This window comes from Harmonia axyridis, chromosome 3, assembly GCF_914767665.1.
Source record: "Harmonia axyridis chromosome 3, icHarAxyr1.1, whole genome shotgun sequence".
Lineage (NCBI taxonomy): Eukaryota > Metazoa > Arthropoda > Insecta > Coleoptera > Coccinellidae > Harmonia > Harmonia axyridis.
In genome coordinates, this window is record NC_059503.1 from 28920532 (window position 1) to 28945062 (window position 24531).

The 24531-nt window shown below is 36.6% G+C and overlaps 1 protein-coding gene across 18 annotated transcripts in view; it reads right to left on the reverse strand.

Annotated features, from left to right (window-relative positions):
* Positions 1-24531, reverse strand: part of LOC123676572 (mitogen-activated protein kinase-binding protein 1) — a 127763-nt gene that overhangs the window by 92500 nt on the left and 10732 nt on the right. For 7 of the 18 annotated variants that reach the window (XM_045612559.1, XM_045612557.1, XM_045612550.1 and 4 more), the window contains exon 2: positions 17718-18047. In XM_045612559.1, coding sequence (XP_045468515.1) covers positions 17718-17804 — 87 coding nt within the window. In that variant the 5' untranslated portion in view covers positions 17805-18047. Of the gene's footprint in view, positions 1-2175; positions 2403-13930; positions 14042-14225; positions 14337-17717; positions 18048-20290; positions 20340-24531 lie in introns of those variants that run through there. The other 11 variants (XM_045612561.1, XM_045612544.1, XM_045612549.1 and 8 more) reach the window with 5 other exon arrangements.

Below are 24531 nucleotides of genomic sequence, written 5' to 3' on the forward strand. Positions count from 1 at the left end.
ATTCTGATTTTTAAATCTTTGAAAATAGTTGATATTTTTTCGAAAGAAAAGTAGGCTTCTGTAAATATATAGTCCTGGTACAGTGAGAATATTGTTTCTTGTAAAAGTTCCTCTGCAAGATGTTCGAAATTTCATATTGAACATGGTCCTGATTGCTAGCTTCTGTGTTATAAAAACTTGTTCAGCTTGTGAACTGGAGCCCCAAAAAATTATCCCATATGTAAGTAATGACTGGAAGTTGGCGTAATAAATGGTCTTGATAATATTATTGCTGACTTGGTTCCTTACAGCCCTCAATGTATAACATACAGAGTTCAATCTAGAAATTAGTTGTCCACAATGAGATCTCCAGTTGAGATTCCTATCAATTGTGATTCCTAAGAACTTTACACTTGAGCTTATTTCAACTTCCGTGTCACTGATGTTGATATTCCTTGGAAAAGTTGTGTTCGATCTTGTGCTGCAGAAATACATAACGTTGGTTTTTTTCGTAAAAGCCGCATTGAGAGGAAAATCCTAACATAAGAAAAAAATTCTATTATATAAAAATTGGATTACACTGCCTCAGTAGTATCGCATGAAATAAAATATTCTAATTTTTAAAGATGCATAGAGATGAGGTCAATATTTTAAGGGTAGATTCAATAGTAAATGATCTGATTAATAAGCTTACAAAAGCTTGCCATTGTACACCACTGTTTTTTTCTTCAATAGGAAAAGTACAATGACATTTTCTAATGAAAATCAAAAATGGAAGAGGCAACTTCTAGATCCATATCTGATGGTGAGTGACAGTAAGCTGTCATTATGTTGGGAGGAAGGGGCACAGTTATGTGGTTTTTTCGCGTGAGCAAACAATAATATAGTTGGCTACGGAACAGAAGAATTAATCTCCGATCGCCTACTTACTCCAAATAAGTCAGGGTACCTATTGTTAAGACAAAAAAGGGGCACGATCAATTATCTGGCATACCTTCAGGTGTCAGGCTAGAGTCAATAGAAATGGCATTGTGAACAGTCAAGTAAAAGGATCAACGTAATATGACGCACGTTAGCCATTATAATAAAATGTGAAATAGACGTTTCGAGAAATTGATTGTTGATTATTATGTTCAGTCTTTACTTTGATGTTGGACACTTAGCAAATGCATTGTAATTGGTTTTAACATAGGGTGAGATGAATTATTCCAATGATTTTTGGTATACTTGATTCCTGTCCTGAAAATTTAGACAGTCAATAATCATACAGCCTGATCATAATATTTAACCAAAGAAAAATCAATGAAAGATCCAAGATCTCAGGCACACAAAATGTAATGTAAGTATTATTAGATCTCATCTTTCTTCTATGCTTCTTATGAAGTTCCTTGTGATGTATGATATACCAGGCTACCTGTGCCCCACAAAGAAAATCTGCTGAAACATGATGAAATTGACTAATATGTCACCTTCGAAAGGTGGAAAATATATGAGTACCTATGGAACCAACTCGGCGGTTTTATTCAAATATGACGAAGATAACCCAGGACAAATATTGTTGGGAAACCATCGTTTCGTTTTGGAATTATGGTTTTAAGTTGTCATGTAAAAAAGGAGACCAACGTAGATAAGCTACCGCCTCCACACCATACGTATGACTAAGCGTCTATATGAATTAAAATTTGAGAATCTTTTCTTTCGTCTTGTCAACAGTACCTGTTCATCAACATCCCCAAATGTAATCTGCATTCCATTCCAAAGAAAACGAAACCCCACGAAGCAATATTGCACATTATTGACCATTCACTTCCCTGAACATTGAAAACATGTGTACCAAAAATGGTTTTCATCATATAACTGTACTTCTCAGCAAAAAAAGGATTTGGTTCTTAGATTCGAATGAATTAAAGTTATTGCGAAATGCGCGTATTGTAGATCAAAGATAAGTTTATTATCTGCCGTATTTGTCCTCAAGAAACAAACACTCCTGGAAACAGCAATTTTAAAAATATGAGCCTCAGGAGAAACTATGAGTCAATTGCGGCTATATATTCCTAGTCCTAAAGATAACATTAACTTCGCGACTCTTCCCAAAAAATAATGACACTAGAATGGAACCCTGAGGCACCCCATGCCTGCTCCCGAAATGATTCCGAAGGGTGATCGAAGGGTTCGGGAGGTAAAATACGAGCCTACCTGCTGTAAATGCATGCTATAACCCTCAGAAAACCGCACCAAGAGGTTAATCCATCACCAGGTGGCACCACAACACAAAATACTTCGAACACCAAGCAGACTCGAACGCAAGACGGACGTTTACGAAGACGAGTCCTGACTATTTTCCCGCTTTCGCGCGTTAAAACAATGTAACGTGTAACGACCGACGACGACTACTGGTCTCCGTCGATGGATTACCTCGGCTCTGCAGCGCGTGCAAGAACGGTGGGATTCCTCTCGACGCCTACTCTTTTCACCTGCCGATCGGTGTCGTTCCCCACGCACGTTTTCGTTGTTGTCGTTACGACGCGTCCGACAACAACAACAACAGGGGCGAGATCTGCCAGGTGCGAGGGTCATGACCAAACATACATACATAACTGGGTATTTCGTCTATCAACGCTGTTCGTGCTCAAGTTCCTTTGGTCCAGGAAAGGAAAATATCAATTCGATTTTGGATATGATATTATATAGTTCACCATGCTTTCCAGTAAAGACCTTCTCACTACAGATATAACAGGTCAACTGAAAAGTCCCAGTTCTACCATAGTAAAACACATTTTTTTGGCAAAATTCGATTTGATTATTAAACATAGTTTCGATACCATTTTTGTAGTACGATTTGTCTTTCGCTTCGAAATAGGCCTTAGTTTCGGCGATTACTTCTTCATTGTCGCTAAATATCTTTCCAGCGAGCATTCTTTTGATGTCTAAGAAAAGGAAAAAGTCACTGGGGGCCAGATCTGGCGAATACAGTGACTGCAGAAGCAAAATTCGAAGCCAAATTCATGCAATTTTGCCATTGTTTTCTTTGATTTGTGACATGACGATGAAACATCACCTTTTTTTCTTCAACGATTTCATCGTTTAAACGATCCAATAACGCTATATAATAATCGCTCTTGATGGTCTGGCCCTTTTGGAGGTAATCAATGAATATTATACCTAGCGCATCCCACACTAATGATGCCATAACCTTGCCAGCTGACTGTTGTGATTTTCCTCGTTTTGAATTCGGTTCATTGTGTGCAGTCCACTCAGCTGACTGTCGATTGGACTCCGGAGTGAAATGATGAAGCCATGTTTCATCCATGTTCACATATCGACGCAAAAATTCTGGTTTATTGAACTTAAACAGCTTCAAGCATTGCTCAGAATCATCAACACGTTGTTGCTTTTGATCGATTGTCAGCTCGTTCGGCACCCATTTTGCACAAAGCTTTCTCATGTACAAATATTTGTGAATGATATGATGTACACGTTCAGATGATATCTTCACAATGTCTGCTATCTCGATCAACTTCACTTACGGTGATTATTTTGTGAACTTTTTTTTATTTTTTCGACGGTGACAGCCTCTTTCGGGCGTCCCCTGCGTGCGCCATCTTCGATGCTCATTCCCCACATTTATACTTAGCATACAATGAAGGCACCCACAAACCGACCGCATCTGAGTCTGGATGGATAAATTAGTAGCATCCAGACTCGGAATGAGACTAATAAGAGCAAGTAGACTAATGACCATAGCAGTCGATGCCTTCAAAAAATAAATAAGAGCAAGTCTCACCTTGTAGTTTGAGACTGTCACGGGTCTTTGAACCTCAACATTGAAAAAACTACGATCTCCATCGTGATTTCAAACGCAAGTGTTTTAGTTACACTTAAGCAGAAATACTTGCAGTTGAAGGATAAGTGCAAAAAGGAACATAAAATCAGAAATGTGACATAATATATTCTGAGAGTCAAGTTGATATCAGAACAATGAGCTCCGTGGTTATCGATTAAAATTTGATATGGGAGTGCCGAAGGAATTCATTGAATTGGGCAATAATAATGAGGTCTTTTTCGTCATAATCTTATCACTATGCCAGAAAGGGAATACAAACGCCTCTTGCTAGCATAGAACATTTTTATGGTACAGTCTACAAGAAGGATGTTTGAGGGATGGAAGAAACGGAAAGACAAATGCTTTATGTTCTGGTGGAATCTTCCAGAGATGGATCACTCAGAAATCCCTTCGAAGAGCAAGAAATGATGAGAACAGATGAAGAGCACGATAGACCTTAAGGTCGCAACCACTTACATAGTTATAAAAAAGTACCAGTTGAGAATATGAGAAGAGTGGATTTTTGGAAAAGAGTGAAAACTGAAGCAGTTAGATAGAATAATTTTTTTCTCTTTATGTGGATATCTACCTTCAGCCAAATATTCAACCAGAAATTTGAAAAATAATAACTAATAAAACTGATCAATATACACATAAAATGAAAGTTCCATTCAATAAATTGGAAAATATATGGTCCTTCGAGCCGGATCAGTCCAGCGGTGGGATTTCTACCGAATGACGGCCGTCATAAATATGCATTATCACTGCGTTTTTTCTCCGTTCACATTTCCTTCCTTCAGGCGCATACATGGACATTTCCTGTCGCCCAACTCAGGACTGTCATGTTTGCGTCCATATAGATCCTGCCAGCGAACAATTGACATTGATTTCTAATGAACCCGATCTTTGACGTATGCAGACGAAAAAGAACACTTCCTCTATAAATACGTCTTTACGATCTGGTTCTAGACAGAACAAGATACATAGATCCAAGTCATTACTTGAAGTTATGAAATGGACTCACAGGGGTATTCGCTGAAAAGAAGCTATATTCGAAAGTCTTCCGCAAAAGATCAACACTATGGGGTAAATCGCACAAAACTCTGTAGATTTACACGAAAATTAACTATTTCCTTGCATCTGAAAGGATTTTTCGCGTCTTTTGAAAAATATACCTTCTTAATTTGAACGACGAATTATTTGTTCCTAGTCAAATATTCAAAACCTCATTGGTAAGGTTTTGAAGTGAAAAAATTGTATCTTTACTATCAATGTAGCCAAGAAAGACAAAATACGTTTGAATTTAATGGTAAAATTGTGTATGTGATGTAGCAACCTTTTTTTGAAATTTTATACAAATAACTATTACTTTCCGAGAAAAGCTTCGAACGACAATCGGTGAAGAGACTGATATTCGGTTTATTATTTCAAATAATGAAACATTGAAAAAATAATATCAACATTCAACAACCCCACGTGTAGAAACCAGATAATCCATGTCGAAGGCCCAAAAGTTTACTCGTAAGTACTCGCTTCGAATATGCCGCATTAAGGGTATTTACTACCTTTTTCACTAGGTCTATTAAGTGGGGATTTATTTTATTCATTTATTCATTCATTTATTTAACCATAAACGGACTTGTCATTTTACAAATATTATTTTGATTGTTTGGGGAAATCGCTTAATCAATTCTTTCAATTTTTGGCAGTTTGACAGTTTAGAATAATGGAAAAAACCAGTGAGTTGGTTTTTTCCACTGAAAAATTCACAGTTTTCATTTAATATCGTTTGAAGATTGAAAGTTTTTTCAATCGTATCTCAATTATTTGAATGATGAATTTCAAAATTTTTAGATTTTATGTAATTCTAATCAGAATGTAAAATTCCAAAAATTTTGAAATTCATCATTGAAATGATTGAGATACGATTGAAAAACCTTTCAATTCCCAAAGTGATATGAAACAAAAGCTATAAATTCCTTTGAGGAAAAAAACATTATTGGGTCAATTGAAAAGTCTCCGGTCTGATGCACAAATGGCGGTGCTAGTATTAAATCCATATGATTTTTAGTTAGTATCAACCTTCAAACGATACGTGTCATAATTTGATAGCAGTCCGACCATTACTTTGTGAGATATTGCGTTGTGAGTGTAGCTGCTTTTGTTGTTTGAAAAAAAGATGGAAAAAAAAGAATTTCGTGTGCTGATAAAATATTGCTTTTTGAAGTGAAAAAATCCAGTTGAAGCAGAATCTTGGCTTGATGAAGAGTTTCCGGGGTCTGCACCAAGAAAATCAACTATCATTGATTGGTATGCTATGTTTGAACGTGGAGAAATGAGCACCGAAAACGGCGAACGCAGTGGACGCCCAAAAGAGGGTGTCATCGACGAAAAAATCGAAAAAATTCCCAAAACAATTTTGAATGACCGTAAAGTAAAGTTGATCGAGATGGTAGACATTGTGAACATATCAACTGAACATGTACATAAAATCATTCACGAATATTTGTACATGAGAAAGCTGTGTGCAAAATGGATGCCACGTGAGCTCATAATCGATCAAAAACAATAACGAGTTAATGATTCTGAGCAGTGTTTGAAGCTATTTAAGTACAATAAACCTGAATTTTTTCGTCGATATGTGACAATGGATGAATCATGACTCCATCATGTCACAAAAAAAAGGTGCAAATTAAATGAATTGGGCTTCGAATTGCTTCTGCATCCACCGTATTCGCCAGATCTGGACCCCAGCGACTTTTTCCTGTTCTCAGACCTCAAATGAATGCTCGCTGGAAAGAGATTTAGCAACAATGAAGAAGTTATCGCCGAAACTGAGGCCTATTTTGAGCGAAAGACAAATCGTACTACAAAAATGGTAACGGAAAGTTGTAAGATCGCTATAATCGCTGTATCGCCCTCGGAGGCAACTATGTTGAATACTAAAATCGAATTTCGTCAAAAAAATGTGTTTTACTATGGTAGGCTTTTTCAATTGGCACTTAAAACATATTTTTATAAAAAAGGGAAGGAAATATTCTGTCATTAAGAGAACAATGAACAATTATTGTTTAAGACATTTTGGTGGTTTATCGTAATGTATAACCCATCAAAATGTCTAATGAAAAACTGCGAAACTTTCAAGAAGTTTTAATCGAATGATTTCAAAGAATAATAACCAAAAATTAAAAAAAAAAAAACTACAACACATTGATGAAGTTCTCGATTCCAATAATCAGCGACTAAACCAAAAAAAAAATCTTACCACCTCGTACAGCTCCATTTTCTCCAAACATCGACCAACTTCCTTTCGTCTGGAAAAAAAATCAAACCCGCCGGCTTCTCCAGAAGTCAACATAAAACGGCATTTTTCCGCGATAAAGTGCAGGCGTATACGAAATATTCAACGTTCGAATTTCCCTCGGGCTTTCCCAGAAGGCGTGCACGTCGGAACAACCCGTGTAATTCGCCCGCGACCTCGTTCCCGACAGGAAAAAACAAGGATAATCCCACAAAAATCGAACGGTCGTCTTCGAGCGGATTTCGAACACTAATCTGCCAAAGAAACACCTCGAACGTAACGGCTGTCAGTCATCGACGCAGGGCAACGTAGACGTTCGGAGTTTTGTATGCTAATGAGGCTTTAATAACGGACATACGACGGTACGATAAGACAGTCTAGCATACGAGTATTTTTTTTTACGTTGAAAACTTCGGTCGGAATGGTGTAATGGGGTAAAGTTTGGAATTGCTGACATGATATTGGAGGTTGGGAATGTCTGAAATACACTGCGCAAAAGAATTAACGCACATTATGGAAATCTCAAATTTATTATACAACTGAAGGTGCTCTCAATGATAATTATTTTTATCAGAATTATGCATGCATATGTTGTCCACTTTCAACGTATTTCTTCAATACAGATGTTTTTTCCCAGCAGGAATAAAAAAGATGAGATTATCAGATTTTGAATGTATTGGCTGCATTCTGAAATCAGTTGTTCTCGATCAATTCTAGAGATCAATAGTTTTTCTTTCATTTGTTTTCTCCCCTCGATCGCTATGCAACGCGAAACACGCAATTTGACCAAAGAGGAATGTGCCCAAGCGGTAGTTTTGCGAGAAGAAGGGTGGACATACATAAGAATTGCAGAAAGGCTTGGAGTTTCCCATACAAGTGTGTCCAGAATGTTGCAGCGATTCAGGGAGACAGGTATGAATGTCCAAAGACCAAGACAGGGTAGACCACGGGTAACAACTGCCATTCAAGAACGTTACTTGAGAGTTTCTTCGTTGAGACAACGGTTTGCAACCGCTCGCCTCCTTCAAAATCAGCTTGAGCAAACTTATAGGGTGCAAATTAGCACTCAGACAATAAGAAATCGCCTCAGAGAATATGATTTAAGGCTTCGTGTCGCGGCAAGAGGCCCAGCTCTTACCCCAGCCCATCGAATGGCGCGTTTGGATTTTGCGAGAGAGCATATCCATTGGGAAGAGGCTGATAGGGAAAGAGTGCACTGAGCATATCTTTCATGTGGACGTCTGTATACAAGGGAACGTCGATCACAATGGTAGAGGCAGAATCTAGACTCATCTGTGAAGAGAACTCTTTCCCAATCAGCCTCTTCCCAATGGATATGCTCTCTCGCAAAATCCAAACGCGCCTTCGATGGGCTGGGGTAAGAGCTGGGCCTCTTGCCGTGACACGAGGCCTTAAATCATATTCTCTGAGGCGATTTCTTATTGTCTGAGTGCTACCCATGAGTTTGCTCAAGCTGATTTTGAAGAAGGCGAGCGGTTGAAAACCGTTGTCTCAACGAAGAAACTCTCAAGTAACGTTCTTGAATGGCAGTTGTTACCCGTGGTGTACCCTGTCCTGGTCTTCGGACATTCATACCTGTCTCCCTGAATCGCTGCAACATTCTGGACACACTTGTATGGGAAACTCCAAACATTTCTGCAATTCTTGTGTATATCCACTCTTCTTCTCGCAAAACTACCGCTTGGGCACATTTCTCTTGGGTCAAATTGCGTGTTTCGCGTTGCATAGCGATCGAGTGTAGAAAATCAAACGAAAGAAAAACTATTGATCAATAGAATGGATCGAGAACAACTGATTTCAGAATGGAGCCAATACATTCAAAATCTGATAATCTCATCTTTTTTTATTCCTGCTGGGAAAAAACATCTGTATTGAAGAAAAACGTTGAAAGTGGACAACATATGCATGCATAATTCTGATAAAAATAATTATCATTGAGTACACCTTCAGTTGTAAAATAAATTTGAGATTTCCATAATGTGCGTTAATTCTTTTGCGCAATGCAATAGCAACAGCTCGAAAATAGAGTATTGTCAGCTAACGCCAAAACAGCTGATGGAGTCAGAAAACAAAGAAATTGTGGGCCCATGTTTATAACGAGGGGTCTCTCACTGATAGACTGAAATTCGTACACTAAATTTGTTCTTCAAGAAATAATTTCCTTTTTTCCCCATAAATTTCCTCTCATTTCCCCAAAATTGCCTTTATTTCCCGTCATTACCCCTCATTTCCCCACATTGCCTCTCATTTCCCATCATTGTCCCTTCATTTCCAATAATTCCACTCATTTGCCAAGGCGATTATTCTCTTTTTTTTCAAGGATGAACCAGCAATAGTGGGTTTTTAACGTTTGTGAATTAATTACGATGAAATAACATCATGGCATGCAGTCAATTTTTCAATTCCGTAAAAATAACCTCCTGGATCGGGACTCGAACCCGCAACCTCCGAATCACCAGTCTACCTCTGCTCAGATTCAGAGGTAGAGCACTGATGTAGTAATTCGGAGGTTGCGGGTTCGAGTCCCGGAATTATCCTTCCCAGAATTGAAAATAACCTTGGAATTATCAAAGAAGCTGTGCCAAAAAACTAACAAAATAAGAAAGTCTAAAATCTTTCCAATTGTTATGCGGTTTTCACATGATTGAATAATAATCTACATAAGTGAATATTTTTATTAACGAATCAAAAAGAAAGAAGAAATTTGGAAACTATTCGTTTTTTGCAAAAAAAATTGATAATATGTACTTTTTTCAAATTGTTATATTTTTGAAATATTCATGAAATAACTTACTAAAAATCATAACAAAAGAGGTAAAACTATAATTTGGTGTAAGTCGTCGTACAGTGCTGCCCTCTACTCATTTGCTTCGAGAAAAGAAAGAAGAAGAAGTGAATGTACAACTTCGTACACCGTACAAAGTTTGGCCATCACAGGAGCGCCAGAGGGGAAATAATTGGGTACCAAAGTTTGACTGATGTCAGTGTTCCCTGTTTGGATAATTAAATTTTACATTTCATGAATTATAATTAATTTTTCGTTGGTATTGTGGAAAAATCCATAAGCCAATCGAATTTCCAATTACGATTATGTAATTCATTACCATTCTTGAAATGTCAAATTTAGTTATGGAAACATCGAATTTTAGTTTCTTTTTGTGTTTTTCGGAAGTCACAGACTACTCCACAGTCCACACAGTTATAAATTGCGGTTTTTCCTCATTTACAGTTCTTTCTAGATAACTCTCAAAGTATTCATTTATGGTATAGTTTTGCTTGAAAAACCCCCCTATTATTGTACATAGAATCGACTTAAATAATGAAAAATATAGGTTCTAATTTGAAAATCTTGAGTTTTGATGAATTTAAGATGTCCAAGTTCATGATCTTCTTATAAACACCCTGTACATTTTTATTTCCATCAAAACTACGAACAGTGTTATGAGTTATAGTTATATAATACTACGTTTTTGCAAAATCGAAAATGCAAAAAGTTCTCACGAAAAAAATTTATGAACACCCTGTACTTTTTGGTCCAAACTGCAAACAGTCTTATAATACTACGAATTTGCAGAATCGAAAAAAAAAATTATTTCGAATATTATCTGTCGAAATATCCAAGAATATGAGAGTTCTCATCGCCATCATTTTTTTTTTATAAAAATCCAATTAACTCATGAACCGTAATTTTTTTTCCAAGGCATGGCATATTGCCGAAATTGCCATCAAAAAAGCTATCTAATGATGCAATAATATACTGGGTGTGCCATATGAAATAAGGAAGTTGAAGAATGTTTCCGGTATAACCGGAAGTTGTAGAGATCTGAAAATATTTTAGGGATGAAGATCATTGTCTCAAACTCCAATATGCAAATATTTAGCTCAAAATTATGATTAGTTTTCCATAAACGTCCAATAGGCCATCCTGGTTAACCACCCTGTATTGAGTGTCCCATCAGAAACATGGAAAACTCAATATCTTCGAAATTTTTGAGAAACGATAACTTCTCGACAAATCTGCGGCTAAAAACTCCGTTGAAAAACAAAGAGACACCTACTTTGCTATTGCATAGCTCAAAAACGGTATTTCATTTCTATGATCTGTAATGAGTATCATATAAAACATAGAAATTACTGAAAAAAGAATTTTCTTGAATATCTCGAACAGAAACAAAGATATAACGAAATATTTGGAACAGTCATTTTTCAGAAACACTCTCTAACTCGAGAATGAATCAAGATATCTGATATCTTATTATTACGAAAAAAGAGCTCGATTGTCCTTGAAGATTTTTTTCTTTATATCTTTCTCGAGAAGCTTTCATTAAGCATCGACTTTGGGACAGCCTGTATATCATCTAAAGTCTAAAATAAGACTTAAAGTTGTGGAGCAAAAAACCTGAGCAAGGGAAAAACTGCAATTTCTAACTGAGTTGAGTAGTCTGTGAATATTAGGAACAATCCAAACAAACAAATTCTGCTGTTTGCACTATCACATCGCCGCAGAATTTGACTCTGTATCATTTTCATGCATATGATTTTGATAGAGTCACTACACCGCAATACTTATGCAACATTTACACCGCTTCGGCAAACAAAATATCAGAGAAAAGTGAGAAAGTGCATTTTCGATATCTATTGTGAAAATTACACCTTGAATGGACTGAAAAAATAAACTGAACAGAATTCCACGCGGGTATAAAGGATAATACTGCCAGCCAACTTTGCAACAAAAATATAATTCGTCAATAGCTATGTGCAGAGATTTCAAACGACCTATTCTTCCTTGACAAAATGTAGATCGACAGAGTTCCCAGTGGAACACCTATAGTGTCCCCGAACGTTTCCGAAGAATAACGGCAATTTCAGTAGAACAGACTACTTTCAATTGTGTTTACACAGTTCGAACAGGTCTCCAATATTACACAATGGTATTGGAAATGCCTCACGTAGGAACACTCATTTAAATTTGAATGTGTGTGAATGGCTCGAACTGCTGGTTTTGAGGAAATGAGGGCATCACTGATGCAAACTCAAAGAATATATGGTAAAACAAGCTTGAATGAGTCGATGGCTGAGTCATGTGTTAAGTTTTTAGTTAATTACCTATGGACACTAAAACGCATATTATTCGCTTATTTTCAATAAATCGAGAAAACATATTGTATTCCTTTTCTGTTATTTCCCAATTTTGGAATCCAAATATTGACTATTTAATATTTTTCTGAACAATTCACTTTTCGGACAAGAAGGTATGTTTTTTAAAGAATGTGGTCAGCCTTGGAAATATACAGGGTGATTCACTGGGATGGCCTATTAGACGTTTATAAAAAACTAATCATAATTTCGAGCTGAAAAATTTGCATATTGAGGTTTGAGACAATGATCTTTTTCCCTAAAATATTTTCAGATCTCTACAACTTCCGGCTATAACGGAAACAAACTACTATTTCCTTATTCCAAATGGCACACCCAGTATATTTTTGCATATTCGATGAATTCGAATTGTCCAAGTTCATGATATTCTTATGAGCACCCTGTGCATTTTTGGTCCAAATCGCTAACAGTCTTATAATACTATGTATTTGCAGAATCGAAAAAGAATTTTCTTTTTTTTTTTTGAAAAAAGCTTCTTCTGCCTAAAAATTCGAAGAAATGTGAGTCCTCATCGCCACCATTTTTTTCATAATAAAAACCGTTGAGTTTTTACTCAAGGTATGGCATATTGCCGAAATTGTCATCAAAAAAGCTATCCAATGATGCAATAATATACTGGGTGTGCCATTAGAAATGAGGAAGTAGTAGTCTGTTTCCGGTATAACCGGATGTTGTAAAGATCTGAAATTATTTTAGGAAGAAAGATCATTGTCTCAAACCCCAATATGCAAATTTTCAGTTCAAAATTATGATTAGTTTTTCATACACGTATAATAGGCCATCCCAGTGAATCACCCTGTATATTCCCAAGGCTGACTACATTCCTCAAAAAACATACCTGCTTGTCTGAAATTTGAATTGTTCAGAAAAATAGAAAATTCACACAAGATATTCCGCAAAAACATACAGAAAGAGTATAAAAATAGGCATTCAATGATGACCAAGTTTTTCTAAAAGTAGAGTAAGAATAGGAACAGAAGAATACATGAGTGAACTTAGATAAACAGATTATGGGGTTCCCCAGGGGGCGGTTCTTAGACCGATACATAATGTATATTGTGGATTGTTTGGGGTTAATAAATACAAATGACTGACACTTGGTAATGAATGAAGGAATAGGAAAAAGTACGATTTCCAAGTGTATATAAATATCAAAAGATATTACTTATCTGGTTAATGTTTCGGCAAAAATGCCATCCACATAACCATTGTCAAACAGAAGATTTCCACGTTATTACGTAGGATTCAAAATCGAAAGGGGCAAGGAGAATGCACGTCATCGAAGGAGAGTAGCGATATGCCGGTTTCACCCTGTTAGGGATCATCAGTACCGCATAAATCAACCCAAGATGACGAAAAACTTTCGATTTTGAATCCTACGTAATAATGTGGAAATCTTCTGTTTGACAATGGTTATGAGGATGGCATTTTTGCCGAACATTAACCAGATAAGTCGTATCTTTTGATATTTATATACAATTAGAAATCGTACTTTTTCCTTTTTCCTTCATTCACTACAGTGATTTGGTATTCAGTGGGTAATTGGCACCACGTGAAAGATATCGCCTAGAGTGGCATCACGTGGTTTGCGTCTTTCTACCTTCAACTCAAAGTTACATTTAGAGTCATTTAACATAGATGAATATTACCGATTCAGCCTCAGCAAATTCCCCGTGCTCCGCTTCTTTCTTCCCTCTTTTGCCATAACTTTTAGGCGCACTCGCAGAACCAACAGAGAGAGATCTCTTCGCAACGGGTACCTTTAAACAAAAAATCATACGAATGTATACGTTGGGAGAACTGGAGCGTCCAAGGTCGAATGAAATCGGCCGCCTCATCGAAATTGAAATTGCTTCATCGAGAACATAGGTCGTCTTCAAGGCCGTGCCGATTTCAAACTTCACGTTTGTTTTGGTTACGTCTTCGTTTCCGTCGTCAGCTCACCTTGTCCGACGGATCTGGTTTGCTCTTCGACGCCTTTTGCAACGATGCGCTGCGCCTGTAGTAGGGCTTTGCCGGACTGACCGCCGATAATATCCTCTTCTGCGGGACGACCTTGAAGGAATCAAATAGTTCAGATGGAGATTGTACATTATTAAAGCCAATTGACTCTCTCGAGAACCTATACACATCAAAATCATAATTCGTTGGTAAATTTTGAGACGTTGTTCGTTACATACAAACGCATAAGGACGACCATGAAGCTGTGTCAATCCCCCCACTATTGAAGTAGACTACACGTTAGTCTAACTGAGAACTCTCATCCCCGAGTATTCGGAGTTACAGGGTGTTTCCTAATTGGTGGGGCAAAATTTCATGACGTGATAGTACTCTTCAAAATAAGAAAAAAGTTTCCATTAACTGATTCTGTGTTTTCACTTATTTAAGTAGACATGTTGAAGTTCAATTTAAAGGGTAAGGTCCATTGAAATTATTGAGATTTGAACCAAGCAAGTTCATTTTTAGTCGAAAAGAAAATGATTAATCTGAGTACAGAGAATATTGGTAATTGAAAGTAACACTTTGTTGGATGTATAAGAACTAAGATAGAATGACATAATAGTTATTTATGCAACAAGTGCAAAAAGTGAATGTTTATTGCACTCGACGTGAAATTGTCCAACGAGGCCGTTAGGCCGAGATGGACAACACAATAAACAATTTTTGCACGAGTTGCATACAACATTTTTTCTACGTTCATGCAAAAAGCAAAAAAATTATTTATTGAGGTGCGGCACTAGGTGTAGGAAAATGAAAAGCGCAACATGAATACTTTATTATTAATATCAATTTGCATTGAAACAGGAACTAATACGTTACGAACAATTTAACTCAAACTTTATTTTTACCCTCAATGTTGAAAGTGAATGAACAATTGGTGCAATTTTCAATATGAATATTTCGTAGTGAAGTACGATAAATATGTAGTGGGTTTGAAAGTTTATGTTTGTCATGGTGACAGCACGTTGAAGTAGAATGACATATGAGTGCAATAAAAACTTTATTGCACTAGTGCAATAAAGAACTTCTTCTTCCACTAAATATAGTTCAATAAAGTTTTGCTTTTTGCATGAATGTAGAAAAACATTAAAAAGTCTATTATAAAATTGCAATCATTGTCAGAACAAGTTGTTGAAGTCTAAATATTTAAGACGAAACGTTGGCTTAGTCCAAATTGGCTGCTTGATTCCAATGGTCCTACCCTGTAAAAATTGCATCTCAACATGTTCCCATTTGTTCGAATAGCAGCTATCCGAAGACTTCATTTTAATCATGCATTTCCTGCGATAACATTTGAAGGCTTCTATTGATTTCGATGGAACTTTGGTCATAGGCGCAACTTTTCAAGGCAAATCTTATGCTGAAGATATTTTCTTAACAAAAAAAGTTTTAGGAGTAGATTTCTAATAGAAAATTAGTGGATAATGCATAAAACTCCTGTTTTTTCTTTTTTTTCCGAGAAAAATGTGGAGTTTTTTTTTCTGAAAATCCGATTAATTTCATTAGGTATACAACTTTGCTTCCGACGTTTTGCAATAGATGGCTATAGCGGTAAGTGGTAGTCCAAATAAATAGATCGTAGATGTCATACAATGAGCTAAGGTATTTGTTAACATAACGCCATCGAAATATTGGTAACATAATTTGTATTGGATCATAAAGTTATTCTCGACTAAACATGTCAGCTTACGAGCCAAATTCTCGTCATTTGCGGGAGGTTTTAATTTTCTGCTTCAATATGAAGAAATCTGTGGCAGAGGCTTATCGAATGCTCTCAAATATATATGATCAGGCCGCTATTTGTGAAAGAACGTGCCGAGAGTGGTTTCATCGCTTCAAGAACGATGATTCTGACGTCGAGACCAGCATAGCAGTCGAAGAGAGAAGGTTTTTGAAAATGCAGAATCTTATCAAACGCAACAAAAATTGGAAGGATCATTGGGAGTGACCCAACAAGCCATTTCAAAACGTCTGAAAGTCATGAGAATGATTCAGAAACAATGAAATTGGGTGCCGTACGAGTTGAAGCCGAGAGATGTTGAACGGCGGTTGCATGCTTGTGAAAAGCTGCTTGCAAGGCAAAGACGGAAGGGATTTCTGCATCGCATTGTGACTGGAGACGAAAAATGGATTCATTCCGATAATCCCAAGTACAGAAAATCCTGTTAAAACCGACTGAAACAATCACAGGCGATCGTTATCGAACGAAATTAATGCATTTGAGCCGAGCATCGGAAGACAAACGGCCGCAATACAACGAGAGACATGATAAAGTGATTTTAAAGCATGACAATGCTCGATCCCATGTTGCGAAAGTGGTCAAGACATACTTGAAAACGTTAAAATGGGGTAATGGGGAGTGCTACCCCATCCGCCGTATTCTCCAGAGGTTGCTCCCTCGGACTATGTTTAGATCAATGGTATACGGCCTGGTGGACTAGCACTTCCGGTATTATGAAGAAATAAAAATTGGATCGATTCGTGAATCACTTCAAAAGACGACCAGATGACAGAAAGTAGTGGCCAGCGAAGAACAATAGTTTGAATCAGAAATGTACAACCATTTATTTACAATAAAGCCTCGAATTTCGGAAAAAAACGGCGGAAGCAAAGTTGTACGCCTATGTACGTAAAAAATGTATTTTGTGTTTTTTCGATAAGATTATCCGTTCTCGAGTTATAGGTTTCTGAATTTATTAGGTTGAAGTGATCACAATGATTATTTTATCAACTAAGATAACTTTTTAGTGAATTAAAAATAGCATTATTTTTTCAGAAGCCTATATTTTGAAAAAGGCTGGTCCTATTGAAAACACACAAAATACATTTTTCAAATGAAAATCGGATTTTTATGAGAAACTATTGTTTTTTCGAATGTCATAAAAATATTAAATAGGAATTTCTTTGAGAAAATTACCGCCATGACCAATTTTCCATTCAAATCAATTGAAGCGTTCAAACGATATCGCAAAAAATTTATGAATAAAATTAAGACTCCGGATGGCTGTAATGCGAAGAAGTATTTTCGGACATATGTTTATGAAAACTTTTTTCATATTTTTTGATAATTACTTTGACCTCTTGATGTTTTGCCCAACAATTATGAAACACCCTGTAAACAAGGTGATTCAAAATTATTTTTCAGGTCGAAATAAGACTATTTTTCCATAAATATCTGCTTGAAATCACTTCGTCACCTAACAATAGAGCGTCAAAGTTTCAAGATTGTTAGTTTTTTCAGAGGATTTTTCTTCTTAGATCTTTCAGTTTTTGAGATATTAAGATCAAATTTGAAATATAGTTTAAGGGTTTAGTAATTCGGTAACGAAGCGTTTGTACACAATAATCCACGCCATTTTTAACACCCCATTTGAGAAATGTCAACTGAAATGCAGACTCAAACTAAGGCAATACCAGGTCTTCTTTAAAACTCACCCTATCAGTAATCCTCTCCTCCGCCTTGCCCCTCTTGAGGTTGGGTGCTCTGATCACTTTCTCCTTCGGATTGTCGACTTCATCCATCGTTCGCCTCGACGAGCAGGGGCATAGGTACGGTCAAGTTGACGCGTGTCGCTCGTTTACGTTATGCAGGTTCGGGCAGGTACTCTGAAGGGTGGGGGTGGGCGCGCGCGACCGAGAGGAACAGTGGGGGGGAGAGCTAGGACGACTCGTATAGCGGTAGAATTAGAAGGAGGAAGTTTCGCGAGTCCGTTTTGTTCCTCTTGTTATAATAACACTTACGAATCTAAGTAGGAAGACGAAAACCTGCAAAGAGAAAATATGTTATTAAATTATACCTATTAGGTGTGTGAATAAGTCTTTCCCGTTTTTTGTAAGAGATGGCGCCACCAATACTGTGCGAGTATTTAATGGTTACATATGTCATAATCAAAGCTTATTCATCTGTCAACAATTCCACACTAACACATTAGTTGAAATTTTTTCGCATCATAAATTTTTGAAATCGTGAAAATGTCGAAATTTGAGCCGAGTCGACGTCATTTGCGGGAAGTTTCACTTTATTGGTTCAATTTGAAGAAATCTGCTGCCGAGGCGCATCGGTTGCTTCAGGAAGCTTATGGAGAAGGTTGTGTCGATGATTCAAGTGTTCGCGGATGGTTTCGAGGCTTCAAAAGTGGCGATTTCGACGTGGAAGACAAGGAGCGTTCCGGGCGGCCGCAAATCTTTGAAGATCAAGAATTGGCGACTTTGCTTGATGAAGATTCGTGTCAAACGCAAGAAGAACTTGCTGAAGCATTGGGAGTTGACCGAACAACCATTTCCAAGCGTTTGAAAGCCATGGGAATGATCCAAAAGCAAGGAAATTGGGTGCCGTACGAACTGAAGCTGAGAGACGTCGAACGGCGTTTTTTCACTTGCGAACAGCTGCTTCAGCGACATAAAAGAAAGGGTTTTCTGCATCGTATCGTGACTGGCGATGAAAAGTGGATCCGTTACGATAATCAGAAGCGAAGAAAATCATGGGGACTACCCGGCCATGCATCATCATCGACGGCCAAGCCAAATATTCATGGCGCCAAGCTCATGCTCTGTATATGGTGGGACCAGCTAGGTGTGGTTTACTATGAGCTTCTGAAAAAGGATCACAGGCGAGGTCTATCGACGACAATTGATGCGTTTGAGCCGCGCACTGCGAGAAAAACGGCCACAATACTGCGACAGGCACGACAAAGTTATTTTGCAACATGACGATGCTCGCCCACATGTTGCACAGCCGGTGAAAACATACTTAGAAACGCTCAAATGGGAAGTCCTACCCCACCCGCCGTATAGTCCAGACATTGCTCCGTCTGATTACCATCTCTTCAGATCGATGACGCATGGCCTGGCTGACCAGCACTTCCATTCTTACGAGGAAGCCAAAAAATGGGTGGATGACTGGATAGAGGCCAAACCGGTCGAATTTTTTCGCAACGGGATTCGTATGTTGCCAGAAAGATGGGGAAAAGTTGTAGCTAGCGATGGCCAATACTTTCAATAATTCATTTGTAACCATTTTTTCACAATAAAGGCTCAAAATTTTAAAAACAACGGGAAAGACTTATTCACATACCTTATACTTAATGGGTTGGGAAAGAGGCAGATATTTCGAAGCTTAAATTTACTAACTACACTACTTCCGATGAAAGATTGCTAGGTGTATTTTTAACAATTCCATCTTTTCACATTGTTACTTCAACGGTAATCAATAAAAACAGTCCAACCCGCTGGTAATACGCACTTTGCGATGGGTTTATGACTTGTTAATGAGCTATTGTCTTCCATTCTGTTACACACGTCTTACATCCAACCATCAATTAATTGATAACACTGATTTACTCATATATAACATGATAACTCTTCAATTTCACTTTCCTACATTTCACCTAGTTGATTTTCCACTACGTTCGATGCAAGTTACTGTTTGTTCAAATCAGATATATGAAGGGTATGAGATAACTGAACCAGAGAAAAGATTTCTGTTGAAAAATTGAGGAAAGAAAATTATTCTAATATCGAATTACCTGCGGGAAACTGATCAACATGTATAGGTGAGTGGTGAGTGAGGTGAGTGAGGCTTTGGTAAATTTGAAAGTTTAGGTTGAATCAATTTGAGGAGATTCTCGATATAAAAAACCTTTTTTTAATATTCAGTTTTTAATTCTATAAATCGTTTCGCTACATAATAATGATTGGGACATGTAGAATTATTTTGCTATTATAGAATGTTCAATGAATCTAATCTGAGAGGATCTTTTCATATTGAAATCAGTGAATATTTGCAGAGTTTCTCTAACAGAAAGAGTAATTCAAAATATTCCAATCACTTATTAGAATTATCGCATACGTTTTACAAATAATTTTGAAATTCTCCATTCTGAAAATAAAATATCATCAGCAATGCATAGTAGAATTCCTGAAATGAACACATCCATGATTCCTCGATAGTAAAGCTTTTTTGAATATCCATCACGACTCATTTATGGAATAAAATCAGATGAACTCACCCTCAAATGAGAATTCAAGAAATCCAAAGAAGTTGATCGGAAGGAAAAAAGCGACATTTGACATATGTCAGTGAATAGTTCTTTGTTCCAAGTATGTATACGTACACAGAAGATCTAGAGCAGATTTCAGGTAGTTCTTGAATTTGAAAATTCTCAAATACAGAGGTTAAAATTTTTTACAAAATTTTTTAATACTCAATGTAATTTCCCTACTGACAATTTTCAAAGAATGAATTTTTTTTCTGGAAGAATTGCAATATTTATCATATTATTATAATCAATTGTGGGTGAAACAAGAATGATAAATACAGGAAAAATGGTGCTTTCATCTTAAATGGAAAAAATGTTCATTTATTACAATGCTAGTTTGGCCACCGTTTCCGCCAGCTCACCACGTTTCGACCACGACCGTTTTCGCTTGACGTTGTCGTAAGTGATCCACTTTTCATCACCAGTCACCAACCGATTCAAAAATGGATCGATTTTGTTGCGATTCAGCGGCGATTAGCATATGGAAATTCGGCCCATGAGGTTTTTTGCCTTAACTCGTGAGGTACTCATACATCGAGCTTCTTTTTGATACCAGCCTTATGCGAATGGTTTCAAACGGTTTATTTGTATGCAATCTTGGGCAATCGAAACAGTGCTTACATGACGGTCGGAGTCAACAATGTCCATGATTTTATCAATATTTTCGACAATTGACCTTCCAGTTCGTGATGCATCTTTGACATCGAAATTACCGGAACGGAATCAAAAGTTACTCGTGATTTGATCACTATTGGGATCATAAACACTATTTACATTTTCAGCCATCTGGCTTGCATGTTTGATTTTATCGAAGAAAAACTGTAGAATAAAGCTTATTTTCTCTTTGCTAGTGTCCATCTTTGACGCGCGTTCAAACTAATCTCAGGCAAAAATGTCAGAAATGTTTTTGTAGTACGAAATCTCATCTTTCTAACGCCATCTAGTGAAACCCGATCGGAATTATAATACTAATAATACTCTTTATTCCATAGTATGTCGGTACAATGTACTACACATAAAAGAAAAAGTGTCGAATTGCAAAATTTTTCCAAAACACTAAATATTACCCCAAATAATGGTACAGCAAATATGGTTCCAAAACAATCAAATATTCGGACATTTTTCTTGAAATTCTTAAAATCATTCAACTGATGAACACATCAACACATGAAGGATGGGTGCTTTTCAGATAGAGATGACCTATTAGGCCAATTGAAAAGTCCCCGGTCTTATGCACAGATGACGGTGCTAGTATTAAATCCATATGATTTTTAGTTAGTGTCAACCTTCAAACGATACGTGTCAAATTTTGACAGCAATACGACCATTAGTTTGTGAGAATTTTCGTTGTGAGTGTAGCTACCTTTGTTATTTGAAAAAATATGTAAAAAAAAGAATTTCGTGTGATGAAATATTGCTTTTTGAAGGGAAAAAATACAGTTGAAGCAAAATCTTGGCTTGATGAAGAGTTTCCGGGGTCTCCACCAGGAAAATCAACTATCATTGATTGGTATGCTGAGTTCAAACGTAGTGAAATGAGCACCGAAGACGGCGAACGCAGTAGACGCCCAAAAGAGGCTGTCACCGACGAAAAAATCGAAAAAGTTCACAAAATAATTTTGAATGACCGTAGTAAAGTGAAGTTTATCGATATAGCAGCATTGTGAAGATATCATCTGAACGTGTACATCATATCATTCACGAATATTTTTACATGATCAAAAACAACAACGTGTTAATGATTCTGAGCAATCTTTGAAGCTGTTTAAGTGCAATAAACCTGAATTTTTGCGTCGATATGTGAACATGGATGAAACATGGCTTCATCATTTCACTCCGGAGTCCAATCGACAGTCAGCTGAGTGGACAGCACGAGATGAACCGAATCCAAAGCGAGGAAAAACACAACAGTCAACTGGCAAGGTTATGACATCAGTATTCTGGGATGCGCAAGGTATAATATTCATTGATTACCTCCAAAAGGGCCAGACCATCAAACACGATTATTATATAGCGTTATTGGATCGTTTAAAGAATAAAATCGTTAAAAACGGCCCCATTTGAGGAAAAAACGGTGCCGTTTCATCAAGACAATGCGCCGTTTTACAAATCAATGAAAACAATGGCAAAATTGCATGAATTGGGCTTCGAATTGCTTCTGCATCTATCGTATTCGCCAGATCTGGTCCCACAGCGACTTTTTCCTGTTCTCAGACCTCAAAAGAAAGCTCGCTGGAAAGAAATTCAGCGCCAATGAAGAAGTAATCGCCGAAACTGAGGCCTTTTTTGAAGGGAAAGACAAATCGTAATACAAAAATTGTATCGAAAAGTTGGAAGATCGCTATAATCCCTGTATCGCCCTCGAAGGCAACTATGTTGAATAATAAAATCGAATTTTGCCGAAAAAATGTGTTTTACTATGGTAGACCGGAGACTTTTCAATTGGCCTGTTATAGTGACCCTTAATTATTCTTATAGTGATATTTATACAGGGTGAGTCTTTGACTTGTACATATATTTCAACCGAAGATTCCTGAGGTCAAAAGAAACACTTTTTTCCTTTATAGTTTTTTCCGATTCGGCCCGGTTACAAAGATACAGGCTGTTGAAAATCGATAAAAAAATGTGATTTTCGACTATATCTCGTAAATGGTTCTATTGAAGGAAATGATTTTTGGAATATAGCTTTTCCTTGATGTGATACATCTTTTCCGAACACAAGATGCCCTACACATCTTTCAGTTTCTTCATTTTGAACATTACATCCCATAAAACTACCAGAAATTCAAAGAACCCAACTCTCAAAAGTAATTTGAACGTTCATTGAAGAATATTTGGCTAATTTGAAAACTAAAAGTATTCTTCATATTTTCTTGTACAAAGCGCCGTTTTCGAGTAACTTGATCTTAAAAAAAAAAAATTATCTGTGAAATTGAAAAAATTGGGTACTTTGTCTGAATGCAACTCTGTTCTGTTGTGGCAAAAAATCCACAGAAATGAATATTTACTATGATGTCATGTCTCAGGTTTTAGAATTGAAGTACTAGCCAACTTAGTTTGAAAATGAAGTTATTTGAATAAGCTCACCTCGACTCCTCAATTTGATTACAAATTACTGAGCTTTGGCACAGCTCTGATAATAAGAAGATACTTCATTAAAATCAACATTCCTTTTGAAAAGTCCAGATTACCCATAAAGCCCATGCTTAAGAAAGTTTTCACAAAATAGTCCCATTATAAAGAAAACCAACAATATCCCACTAAAGACTGCTGCTATCGAACAACACTATATTCTTCTTCAGGCCATTCAAACTCACATCGAAACATAGCACTAGGTACATACTAGACAAATTTTCAATTGATTGAGATTGAATACTTTTATTCTTTTGCTATTCCATAAATTCATCCTAGAGCATATGATTGACATACTTCCAAGAGTGCCATAATTGTTTTAATGTGAAAACAAATAGTTGAGTTGAAAGAAACAGGCAACAGAAATTGTGGATATTTATATTGAATATTTCTCATTTATTTTCAATGGCAAAATCAAGATGAATCATGTAGTAGGGTTGGCTATAATGTTGGTACATATTATAGTACAAATTTGATTACAAGTGGAGTTCAACATTTTCCATTGATTACAGAGCCATAAAACTTTATTTCCATATTTTCACACTGATGGCTTCAAAAATATTGATGCAGATCAATATTTTTATGAGATAGTTGGAACAAATCAAATGCTTCATTTCATAAAGGAATTGCTTTCTATCAGAATGCACACTTATTTATTTTGTATCCACACAATTATTTTGGAAATTGTTATTAAATTTCTTGAAAATATGTATGGAGCTTCAATATTCTGTTAGGTTTCTTCAAATCTTCGATGATTTTTATTTTATGCAAACAATACCAAATATCATATCACAATAACAGTGTAAACAGGAAATGAAAATGAATATTTTAGGTTAGAACATAGATTATTCGAACTGCTGTGTTTAAATTTGCAACACTCGAAATTTGAGGTTCAAACTTAAAAGCACAGACTAATAGTCTGTGTTAGAATTTTCACAGATGAATATTATTCATTTGAGAATGTAAGGTTAAATGACAATTCTTTTGGGAAATGAAATAATCAACGATATAATATTATAAATGCGATATAATAAATGAATGGATATGAATTATGAGTATCAGAGCTAAGCTAATATGGG